The sequence below is a fragment of the Carassius auratus genome, chromosome 26 (assembly GCF_003368295.1).
Source record: "Carassius auratus strain Wakin chromosome 26, ASM336829v1, whole genome shotgun sequence".
In the NCBI taxonomy this organism is placed as follows: domain Eukaryota; kingdom Metazoa; phylum Chordata; class Actinopteri; order Cypriniformes; family Cyprinidae; genus Carassius; species Carassius auratus.
In genome coordinates, this window is record NC_039268.1 from 13834842 (window position 1) to 13847722 (window position 12881).

A 12881-nucleotide genomic window follows, 5' to 3' on the forward strand; every position below is an offset into this window, starting at 1 on the left:
TAGTCTTCAGTACAGAAAATAGCTTTTCATATTTCATGGCGCAATGGCGCCGGTGTAGCAGTCGATTCTGTTCCCCTCTGGAATTCCTGTTTCCCCTCGGGTTGCAAGGTCTGTGTAATAAACCCAACCAAATAGTTTATCAAACATTGCCCCAAAGTAGCCTAAATTCTGCCGCATGTAAATACACCAAACACAACTGGATGTAAGGAAAGCAAAAAGGGACAAATCTCTACACTGCAGCATAGTAAAATGATTCTCACACTTATTTTTCTTCGTCTTGCAATTGTTCCTTTGTTTTTGTCTTATGTCCGAGTTTTTGCAGTTTAATTTTTCCATTGCAAATTAGTGTATTCTGTCCATGCTGACGTTTCCATATAGAGCAACAATACATTTTAACTAATATTCTATTTGATTAATCTGTTTACCTTCTTACTGATACAGTGGAACATAGTTAATATAGGTCAAACCTATAGGAGGAAATTCTAAATAAAAAAAAAACTCAAGACATTTATCCATTTGTCTTTAAAAAAAAGCACGGAAATATTTCACTTGCATATGTTCCTCCAATTTCCAAGTTGATGGTAAGCAACTTCTCTACACTGACACATTTTTTTCATAGTAAAGTGAGGTATAGTGATACACCAAGACTTGATAAAAACAAAAAGTCAGTGTTTGTCAAGAAACTATATTTAACTGACTTAAAACAACTGGCACATTGACAGTGACCCGTTTTCTAAATTCAGTTTTAATAGGCATATTCCTTCAATTAGGCCTTTAGAACCTCATTGCAGGTTATTTTAACAATAAAGCTATTTCAGTAGATTGCAAACTTAATCACATCTCCTCAGAAAACAATATGAAGTTTAGAAGAAAAGTGGCTGCTGGACAAAAAGAGGCCAGCCCATTTTTATTTTAGAATTAGAAAAAAGCAAGCTTGCCATTTCAGCTAGATTCTACTGGCCTGGGGGGTGGACATTGATAAATGGTTAAAAAGGCTACTAAATATTTTCCTTTTCAACATTGCTGTGAGACAAATAAACTGATTATGTTATGTTAACAGCTAGGATTAATTTAGTGGGGAAAGTCACAAATGCATGTTCAGGACCAACAATGTAAATGAGTACATTTATTGACCATTACACAAACTAGCCTATGCTATTTTGACTAAATATGAAGCAGTTGTGTACTGCATTAATTAATTTATTTATACAGGTTTGGGGCACCACAGATCATTCTTTCTGACCAAGGCACAGAGTCTGTTAACCAGGTTTAAAGTTTATTGAAAAAAAGGGGGGGGGGGGATCACTATGAATAAAAATGTTCATGTGTGTATATGGTTCTGATTTATACATAATATTTTTGGTTCATTGTATATTTATTCTAGTGTATGTTTTGCACAAACCACACACAAAGATTTTTTTTAAGCTTTCACTGCATACATAAATACAACAACAGCAAGGAATATAATAAAAGTATACGACTGTATAAAACAGAATAGCCAAAGCCTCAAGCATCACATTGAAATCGGCAATAAATCTGGTTGAGAAAAAAAAGGGAAATAAATTTCAAGTTGAAAAACCCCTTGTCTTAAAACTATTTTCAAGTTTAGGATTTAGTACAGTATTTTGAACCATTTGACTTGCCATACATGCAGTCTCGTAACTGAACTGAGATGATGACAGCACTGAATTCAAAGTTGAACTGCCTTTAACTGTTATTTTGCATTATTGACACACTGTTTTCCTAATTGATATTGTTCAGTTGCTTTGACACAATCCTAAACATTAAATTACCAGACATCTTAATCGACTGATTCCAGCGTTTTTGTCATTGCAACTCTTTATGATCGTCTTCCTGTTTGTTTGTTTCACGGACCAGCAGCAGTAGGTGTAGCCCGCATGCTCATCTCATGGGTCACCTGACCTGCATGGCCAAACGTCCGATGAGCAGAAATCAGCTCTCACAGTCTCACGTTTTTAAACAATTCGCAACAGTTTTATGTCATCTTAAGGCCCTTGGAAGTTTGCAGAGGCAGCCTGCTGGACCCAGAACGTCTTGGAGGGAATATCAATGGGATTTTGCATCGCGAGCTCCGCCCTGCAGAGCGGTATATAACGAGCAGCGTGAGCAACTCGCATTCAAGTCTTCGCTGAGGAGCCAAGCCAGTGACCCGGCCGTTCAGTGGAACAGCGATGTGGCAGGGGGACGTAACGTCTCCGTTCCCTCCTTCAGGGAACGAGGGTTACAAACGTACGCAAGACGTTCCCTTTCATTCGATCACGTTCGACTTTACGAATGGGGTCCCTTATAAAACGCCAAATGGCTGTCTTCCAGCAACCCGTGTGAGTGATGGCACCCTGTCATGAGGCCAGCACGAGTGAGAGCCTATAGCTTACAAAGAATTACAGAAGGTCCTTACTGGCCCGAAGGTGCGACTACCTGGGAGGACACGGGCTCTACACGGAGATTATAAAAACTCATGACTGAGATTATATTGCTCCTCTCAGGAACCTGATTATCAGACCCAAAAGACTTACCTTCAACAATCAATCAATCACCTTTATTTATATAGTGCTTTAAACAAAATACATTGCGTCAAAGCACTGAACAACATTAATTTGGAAAACAGTGTCTCAATAATGCAAAATGATAGTTAAAGGCAGTTCATCATTGAATTCAGTTATGTCATCTCTGTTCAGTTGAAATAGTGTCTGTTTTTATTTGCAATCAAGTCAATGATATCGCTGTAGATGAAGTGACCCCAACTAAGCAAGCCAGAGGCGACAGCGGCAAGGAACCGAAACTCCATCGGTGACAGAATGGAGAAAAAAACCTTGGGAGAAACCAGGCTCAGTTGGGGGGTCAGTTCTCCTCTGACCAGACGAAACCAGTAGTTCAATTCCAGGCTGCAGCAAAGTCAGATTGTGCAGAAGAATCATCTGTTTCCTGTGGTCTTGTCCTGGTGCTTCTCTGAGACAAGGTCTTTACAGGGGATCTGTATCTGGGGCTCTAGTTGTCCTGGTCTCCGCTGTCTTTCAGGGCAGTAGAGGTCCTTTCTAGGTGCTGATCCACCATCTGGTCTGGATACGTACTGGATCCGGGTGACTGCAGTGACCCTCTGATCTGGACACAGACTGGATCTCGTGGCCACGGTGACCTCGGAACAAGAGAGAAACAGACAAATATTAGCGTAGATGCCATTCTTCTAATGATGTAGAAAGTACGGTGTTATGTGAAGTGTTTCCGGTTCCGGTTTACCTAATTAACGCAGCCTAAAAATCCTTTAACGGATTTGGATATTAAAAGCATATTAGTATGTTATGTGTATGCCAGGTTAAAGAGATGGGTCTTTAATCTAGATTTAAACTGCAAGAGTGTGTCTGCCTCCCGAACAATGTTAGGTAGGTTATTCCAGAGTTTAGGCGCCAAATAGGAAAAGGATCTGCCGCCCGCAGTTGATTTTGATATTCTAGGTATTATCAAATTGCCTGAGTTTTGAGAACGTAGCGGACGTAGAGGAGTATAATGTAAAAGGAGCTCATTCAAATACTGAGGTGCTAAACCATTCAGGGCTTTATAAGTAATAAGCAATATTTTAAAATCTATACGATGTTTGATAGGGAGCCAGTGCAGTGTGGACAGGACCGGGCTAATATGGTCATACTTCCTGGTTCTAGTAAGAACTCTTGCTGCTGCATTTTGGACTAGCTGTAGTTTGTTTACCAAGCGTGCAGAACAACCACCCAATAAAGCATTACAATAGTCTAACCTTGAAGTCATAAATGCATGGATGAACATTTCTGCATTTGACATTGAGAGCATAGGCCGTAATTTAGATATATTTTTGAGATGGAAAAATGCAGTTTTACAAATGCTAGAAATGTGGCTTTCTAAGGAAAGATTGCGATCAAGTAGCACACCTAGGTTCCTAACTGATGACGAAGAATTGACAGAGCAACCATCAAGTCTTAGACAGTGTTCTAGGTTATTACAAGCAGAGTTTTTAGGCCCTATGATTAACACCTCTGTTTTTTCTGAATTTAGCAGTAAGAAATTACTCGTCATCCAATTTTTTATATCGACTATGCATTCCATTAGTTTTTCAAATTGGTGTGTTTCACCAGGCTGCGAGGAAATATAGAGCTGCGTATCATCAGCATAACAGTGAAAGCTAACACCATGTTTCCTGATGATATCTCCCAAGGGTAACATATAAAGCGTGAAGAGTAGCGGCCCTAGTACTGAGCCTTGAGGTACTCCATACTGCACTTGTGATTGATATGATACATCTTCATTCACTGCTACGAACTGATTGCGGTCATAAAAGTACGATTTAGACCATGATAATGCACTTCCACTGATGCCAACAAAGTGTTCAAGTCTATGCAAAAGAATGTTGTGGTCAATTGTGTCAAACGCAGCACTAAGATCCAATAAAACTAATAGAGAGATACACCCACGATCAGATGATAAGGTCTGACAGGGTCATGGTGAGCCAAAATGGCGGACACATAGACCTTGAGGGTGGAAGGAGACAGCCTTCGTTCCAACCCCTCCTGAAGAAAGGAAAGCACTGACCCGACCGGACATTTACAGGGGTCCTCACACCGTGAAGAACACCAAGTGACGAAGAGGTTCCACTTCAAAGCATAGGCGTGTCTGTTAGACACAGCTCTAGCTGAAGTGATGGTAGCTACCACCTGTGGTGGTAAGGTACCTAAACCTACCTTGACCCGTCTAGAACCCACACATGGAGGTAAGGATTACCAGAGGGTGCCCCGTCTCTGAGAAAGAAGGTCCTTCCTCAGAGGAATTGGCCAGGGAGGGGCTGTAGCGAGGAGTAAATGTTCGGGGAACCAGGTGAAGCCGGGCCAAAAAGGCACAACCATGAGGACCTGCTCCTCATCCTCCCCACTTATCTTGCACAACGTCTGTCCAAGAAGGCTCACTGGGGGAAACGCACACTTGTGCAGCCCCAGCGGCCAACTGTTTGCCAGGGCGTCCATGCCAAGAGTGCCCTCAGTCAGGGAGTAAAACAACTGGCAGTGGGAATTTTCTGGAGAGGCAAACAGGTCTACCTGAGCGTCTCTGAAGCATTCCCAAATCAGTTGAACCAACTGGGGGTGGATTGTCTATTCCCCGGGGCGAGACTGCTGCCATGAGAGCTCATGGGCAGCACAATTGAGCCTGCCAGAATGTGAATGGCACGAAATGACCTCAGATGCTTGTGACTCCACAAGAGGAGATGGCGAGCGAGTTGCGACATGCAGCGGGAGCGTAGACCACCCTGATGTTTGATGTACGCTATGGTCGCAGTGTTGTCCGTACTGACCAGACATGTTTGTCCTTCAGCATGGCCCTGAAGCAGCATAGAGCAAGCTGTACTGCTAGCAACTCGAGGCAATTGACATGCCACTGAAGTCGGGGTCCCGTCCAGGAGCCCGACGTAGCATGCCCGTTGCACATGGCACCCCAGCCCGTGGCAGAGGCATCTGTTGACACAACAACATGTCTGGACACTGGTTTTATGGGGACGCTGGCCCGTAGAAATGAGGGGGCCAACCACAGGGTGAATTTTTTTGGTGGCAATAATTCTACTATCATACTAATGTATATACAATGCACTATGAATTTATGAGTTGCTGGGTTCATGAATATTAATCACGTTGTCTGGGTTCGGTCGAACTGATTTGCTAAAATCAAAACAGGGATGATAATAGTTGAGCATCAGCCAATGAAATTGCCATTTGTGCGTTAGCTCCGCCCACTATCGGAGAAACCGGCATATCTTCTGCTTGTTCGAAAAAGTTGAATAATTCTAAATGAACTCCATTATTTTGACAGGAGAAGACAACAAGGAATAGTTTACATATAGCGTGTCGATTCAGCGTGGTTAGACTCTCTCTCTCTCTCTCTTTGCATCTGTGAGAAACAGCGCTACCATTAAAACCACGTTGAGTTGTGCGCCTTCACACAGATTCAGATTATTTTATTTAATGCCATGTCAGAACTCAAAGCTATTTTCATGGCAAAAATGCAATAACAAAAATACAAATATCATATAAATACAATTAAAAACAAAACAAAATAAATAAACACAGCCAGTCATATTATATAATATTTTTTTAATTAACACATGATAAAAAATCCAAAACCTTTTCAGGCATGCCTTCACAAAGAGTTTACAGAGCATCAAATACAGGTTCTAAATGAGATGAACTGAAAAGTTCAGATCACTTGATGGAGAGAGAGAACTCTGAAGCTCAGATGCTGAAATTAATGCAAGCGTCATGTGCTTCAGTCTATGTAGTAACCAAACCTGCACATTTCTGCCATTCATTAATTCACACAGAGATGCGCAGAACACGGATTCATATTTCAAAAAACTTTTGCGGCTTAACATTTACAGATACTGGTCCATATGGAGATTTAATTTGATTAATTTATGCTAACTTTGACAAATTCCATGACTGTCCATATTAAAATGTAAGTTTCATTTTTATGACTGGATTTTGAGATTCCCTCCTCGTTTTCTGCTTCGCGGAAATCATAGCGCTGAACCTGGTTTGGACTTGGAGGTAGAGGAAACAGCTCTTTTGGTGAAGGTTTGGGTACCACTGGCTGCAGGGCCAATGGTGAAACAAAAAGAAAACGAGAACAAAGGATTCTCCCCCGGCCCTCCTCCGGGGAAAGGAGTGGTCCTGCTACCATCTCCTGATGAGCTGACGTCTCCCGCCCTTCTGCGGCCATCTCCTCACTGCAGCCGGGGTGAAGGCTGCTGCTGTGGCCGAGCGTGAGTGAAGGAGGCCACAGGGGGGCGTCCTCGGTGATGAGCAGGCTGACGCAGCAGTGGGCCACCGGGGCAGAATGTGTCTGATGGCCTCAGACAGCTTCTGGGTGGCAGAGAACTGCTGGGCAAAGCTCTCTACCGCGTTGCCGAAGAGGCCATCCTGGGAGACTGGGGAGTTGAGGAGCTGAGCCTGATCAGACTCCCTCATGTCTGCCAGGTTCAGCCATAGGTGGCACTCCTGGACCACCAAAGTGGACATCACCTGACCCAAGGATCGCGTCTGCTCTGTAAGTCTTGGCCACAGGCGTGGATGAGAACTTACAGGCCTTGGAGGTCAGCTTGGGACCACTACGCCAAGCGGAGGCGCTCTGCGGACACAGTTGCATCGCAACAGAACACTCCACCGGGGAAATCCCAGCATACCGCTTGGTATACTACCATCGAGGGCAGTGAAGATGGAGGAAGTACCAGAACGGTTTCGAGCAGTTCAAGGGTGCCTTCCATGAACTGGTTACTTCCTGGTGCACTTCTGGGAAGAAAGGAACCAGAGGGGGGTGCTGGCAATCCGCATGAGCAGCCCACAGGAACCAATCATCCAGCCTCTAGCGCTCAGGACAGGCCGGAGGATTCCACTCAGTGCTTTAAGTGGGCCGGTATGCACCGGTACTCAGTACCGCCACTTCCAAATATAGTTCATGAGCGTACCCCCACCTCTCCGTGCGCCCAGAGTGTGCTTTTAGTGTACCGGTACGTTCATTTGGACATCTCGTCGGGGAAGTCTACACGGTAACCCTCAGATCACCCTGGCCACCAGCTGAAGTAGCCCTCTTACAAGAAGAGGAGCTAGAACGGAGTTTGGCAGAGGGGACTCTATACCTTTTAAGGTAATCGATTCTCGATCTCAACACCAAGAAGGTCATGTCCCCGCAATGAGAACATGAGCCATCCACGAACGCAGTCTCAGCATGCTGGAAACCCAGACACGTGACACAGCGATCGTGGCCGTCACAATTAGTGATGTATCGACTGCACCCAGAAACACACGGGCGAAATGACATCTTTAAAAAGACGAAAATCAACCCGTTACTCTTTTGTGAAAAGAGAAAAGCTCTTTCAGGGGTGTTGAAGCACTCAGGGGAACGCGGGAGCTGTTGCAGGAAACCCAGATGAACCGCTGAATCGCACTGTCACATCAACACCAACTGACTCGCTTGTAAATACTCCGGTGAAAGCAGCAAGCGATGCGCTCAGCTCCGAAGCGAAAGCTTGAATGCAAGTTGCACGCGCTGCCCCTTATATACCTGCTCTGCGGGGTGGAGCTCGCGATGCAAATTCCGCAGACCAAGATACTTTGTACCATTGGCTCGTTTTGTACCATTCGAAGGTGATAGGGCTCTCGGGCAAGATCCCATTCGTAACGTCGAACATGACCGACTGAAAGGGAGCCCCATTTTTGACAGCACTGCACTGCAGTTGACACGACTTACATGCTTTTATGATTCTTTGTATGTACATGTATTTTGGCCAGGTATTTTAGTTCACTATTCAGTGTGAACAGCACAGCAAGAATAGGAATGATCACAGCACTGCTTCTTCTACATATGCTTTTAATATCCAAATCCTGACCCAAGGATCCAAAATTAAAGGATTTTTAAGCTGCATTAATTAGGTAAACCGGAACATGGAACACTTGCCATAACACCCGTTGTACTTGCTACATCATTAGAAGAATGGCATCTACACTAATATTAGTCTCTTTCTCTCTTATTCCGAGGTCACCGTAGCCACCAGATCCAGTACGTATCCAGACCAGATGGTGGATCAGCACCTAGAAAAGACCTCTACAGCCCTGAAAGACAGCGGAGACCAGGACAACTAGAGCTCCAAATACCGGTTCCCCGTAAAGACCTTGTCTCAGATGATTACCAGGACAAGACCACAGGAAACAGATGATTCTTCTGCACAATCTGACTTTGCTGCAGCCTTGAATTGAACTGCTGGTTTCATCTGGTCAGAGGAGAACTGGCCCCTCTACTGAGTCTGGTTTCTTCCAAAGGTTTTTTCTCCATTCTGTCACTGATGGAGTTCTGGCTCCTTGCTGCTGTCGCCTCTGGCTTGCTTAGTTGGGGACTCTTCATTTACAGCGATATCGTTGACTTGATTGCAAATAAATGCACAGACACTATTGAAACTGAACTGAGATGATGACATCATCAATTCAATGATGAACTGCCTTTAAGTGTCATTTTGCATTATTGACACACTGTTTTCCTAATAAATGTTGCAATCCTTTTTGTTTAAAGTGCTATATAAATAAAGGTGACTTGACTTGACATAGTGATGTGGTGTCTCACCTTTCAGTGTGAATGCTCTAACCTGTTAACATGGGTGCAGAAAAAAATATGTGCCTATGTATCTGCTTATGTGTCTAGTGTAAAATTGCCTTAGACCATGCTAAACCATTTAAAGCGTTTTTTTTTTTTTTTTTTTTTTTGCTTTCGGCTGCATTTGGAAGTATTGTTACAAAAACAAACCACTGTGTGTGTGTAATTTTTTTTTATTATGTTTTTGATAAAGCTTAAAGGACATAATTGGTTCATAACCCACCCTTAATGCTGTTTTGTCTGATTGGTATATTTTGATTTCAAATCAGAACCAGGCTCTGCGTCTCTGTCTGGGCACCACAGCTACAGGAGCAGAGTATGGGGAGGTGTCAGCTCTCAGTATTAATCAGGATGGCACATGACTGCTTTGTGGCTTTGCCAAAGGACAGGTGAGATGCAGCAAATCCTTAAACTCACAGGCAATCTTGATGGCAAATAGCTTATAATAATCAGGTCAATGTATGTGAAGTGTCATTTTATTCCTGATGCAGATCACCATGTGGGATCTGGCCAATGTTAAACTGCTTCTTACTATCATTGACGCCCATCCACCTGGCACTGCCATACTACATATAAAGGTTATGCACTGTACTTATGTTTGTACTTTACATGCTTTGTTGTTCATTGACATTGAATAAAGCATTTTTCTATTTTCTCTAGCTGTGTGTAATGAGAGTGGCAGATCTGTGTTTGAGATGTCATTCAGGTGAGATGTACTTCATCTTAAACATCTTGTATTGTATAAATCACATTTATAAGGCACATTTACAACACTGTACTGTATTACAGAAAACTGGTGTATAGGGGGCAGTAGAGCCTCATGCATCTGACCAGGGATCCTCAACTCTGGCTTGTGAGAGCCACTTTCCTGCAGAGTTTAGTTCCAACACTGATAAAACTAACCTACCTATGATTTCCTACTGATCTTGAAGACATTGATTAGCATCCTTAAGTGTGTTTGATTAGGGTAAGAGCTAAACTCTGCAGGAAAGTGGATCTATTTTATTTAATTTAAATCTTTCTAAATCTTTCTAAATTTCTTAATCTTTAAAAATATATATTTTATTTAAAAAAATTAATTAACTAAAATGTAAAATTGTCCAGACATTAAAAACACAACTAAACGACTAAACATAATAATAATAATAATAATAATAATAATAATAATAATAATAATAATAATAATAATAATAATAATAATAATAATAAAAGTAAGATTTAATTCAAAATAATACAATTTTCAGTGAAACAAAGGTGGACACAACATAAAGATGCCTAATGCTGCTTAAAAAAATATTCAACAGACTCACATTCTCACCCCCCTCCCAAACTAAATAGAAAGCAACCTGTAAGTGAGCTAGTATAGCTGTAGTATTTTTAATTTACATAAATGATTAAAACTAACATACAGATAAAAATATCCATATATTAAATCAAATAAAACATTTTTATTTTATAAAATTTGTTAGTTCTACTTCAAATATCTATGATTTAAGTGTACACATTTTCCTATATTTTAGTATTGAACCATGTATTCTTTCTGTTGACTACAAAAAAGTAATATATTTAATATTCTATATAAATATATTTAATATATAAACATAACGTTTTTAAATATATTCATGCATGTGTATACACATAATAAATATAAGTTTTATATATAATCTTTAATCTAATATATCTCTAATCACTAATATATATTCTTGCTCCTGTTCTTAACCATATTTTTTTCTGTTCTTTCACTTTCTTTCCTGCATTAGTTTTTTTGTGTGATTCCATACTGTAAATATGTTAGGTACTGCACTACAATGTTATATTTTTGCTTTGTTGTTAATATGACTTGATATTCTGTCCCACTTTGCTATTATGATATACCCACTCTATTTCTACATTATAAATTATTATATTGAACAATTACGTTTTACATTCATATTTTACCAGACATTTATCATTTTTATCTGTCACATCCCTCAACTTAGAGATTCCAACAGGAACCTAATTATCTGAATCCGTATCATTTGATGAAATCTCTTATGACTCTAGTCTTATTGAAGGAGTAAATTGTCATTCATTTCCCACAAAATGCTTTTGTTGAGTAAAAAACAAACCTGACAGGTATCTATCATTCACTGCTATAATGCTGGGACTCTATTACAGGGGTTCTGGATTATGAATGTGCACACATTCTCTTTCTGTCTGTCTAGGAGGGTAATGGGGATGAGGACATGTGAATCCAGGTGTTTATTCAGTGGTTCTAAAGATGAGGTTTGCTGTGTTGAGCCTCTACATGCTTGACTTGAACTGAAAGATCATCCCATTACCCAGTACTCCCTGCTGGCCATGGCCTCACTCACCAAGGTACACTCACACGTTCTTTCTACTGCCAACTACTGAAAAAACTATATGTATATATATATATATATATATATATATATATATATATATATATATATATATATATATATATATATATATATATATATATATATATATATATATATATTGTGCACTTGGCTAGGCATGTCTCATATTCAGTGCACTGATAAATTTTTTGGCCCAGTGTTTGTTTCATGTGTTCGATTGTCAAATAATACCTCTGCTGCTCTACAATTACAAAATTGTCAATTTTCCTTTTCAGCCTGAAATAGCATCTTGATGACTCTATGCAATTCAGGGCAAAATGGATACATTTCATGCTTTGGTTTTCGCTTATTTTTGTAAAGTAAATTTTATTTGACAGTGTAGGGTTTTCAGTTAATGTAACATTTGTTTCTTGGAGCACATGCTTTTGTAACAGATTGCACAAAAAACATTTAAGTGATATTTTTAAATGTTTTAAGTTTACATAAAATTAAAAATTACATTTCCAGTTGCCTTAAATTATCTCAATGTTATCTTATAAATATTGATATTTCTCAACTTATAATTAGAGGGTAATTATCTAGTTAGTAATTAGTGATGTCCGATTTGCAAATGAATGTTCGTTTTAAACAGTTCGCGTCTCCAATAAGCATTAATCCACAAATGACTTTAGCTGACACTCCCTCTGAGTCAGAATAAACCAATATCCTGGAGTAATTTATTTACTCAAACAATACACTGACTGAACTGCTGTGAAGAGAGAACTGAAGATGAACACTGAGCCAAGCTAGATAACGAACGAACACGCCCACTGCTGGAGCAGTCTGCATCTGAATGAGAACCCATGAGAACCGATGAACTGATGATACTGCGCATGCGTGTAATTTTTACTAGTATTTTGTTAAACATCGGAAAGTGTGATAATATTTTTTTTTATTTTTTAGGATGTTTCTAATTTGTATATGTATAGGCCAAAGGGGTTTTCAGGGAAGTTGGACAATAATTAAGACTCTAAAGACTCTGTTTATAAGGGATGATTTATGAAATATCTGTACTGTATTTATAGTTAACCCTCTGGAGTCGATTAACGCGGATACGCTTTTTGAGTCATTTTCTCCTGATAACCCCGAAAAGAACTTAAATTACACTTTCAGTTTTAATCGTAAAGATAAGAGCAATACATCAATCGAATCTGTAAAGGGTCTATTTTTTTTGGATACAGACATAATAACAACAAAACTTCGTGCACTTATAAAATAAAGATAACAAACAAGGTTTGCTGTCTGCAGCCTTTGTCTGCGCTGATCTTCATTTACAAACATGTCATTAAAATGAACTGTAACTGT

At 40.4% G+C, this 12881-nt stretch overlaps 1 protein-coding gene across 1 annotated transcript in view; it reads left to right on the forward strand.

Moving 5' to 3' along the window:
• LOC113043968 (vacuolar protein sorting-associated protein 8 homolog) overlaps positions 1-12881 on the forward strand; it is a 159301-nt gene that overhangs the window by 11971 nt on the left and 134449 nt on the right. Inside the window, 5 exon segments of the mRNA XM_074559808.1 lie at positions 2751-2755; positions 9444-9563; positions 9666-9774; positions 9835-9880; positions 11379-11532. Coding sequence (XP_074415909.1) covers positions 2751-2755; positions 9444-9563; positions 9666-9774; positions 9835-9880; positions 11379-11532 — 434 coding nt within the window.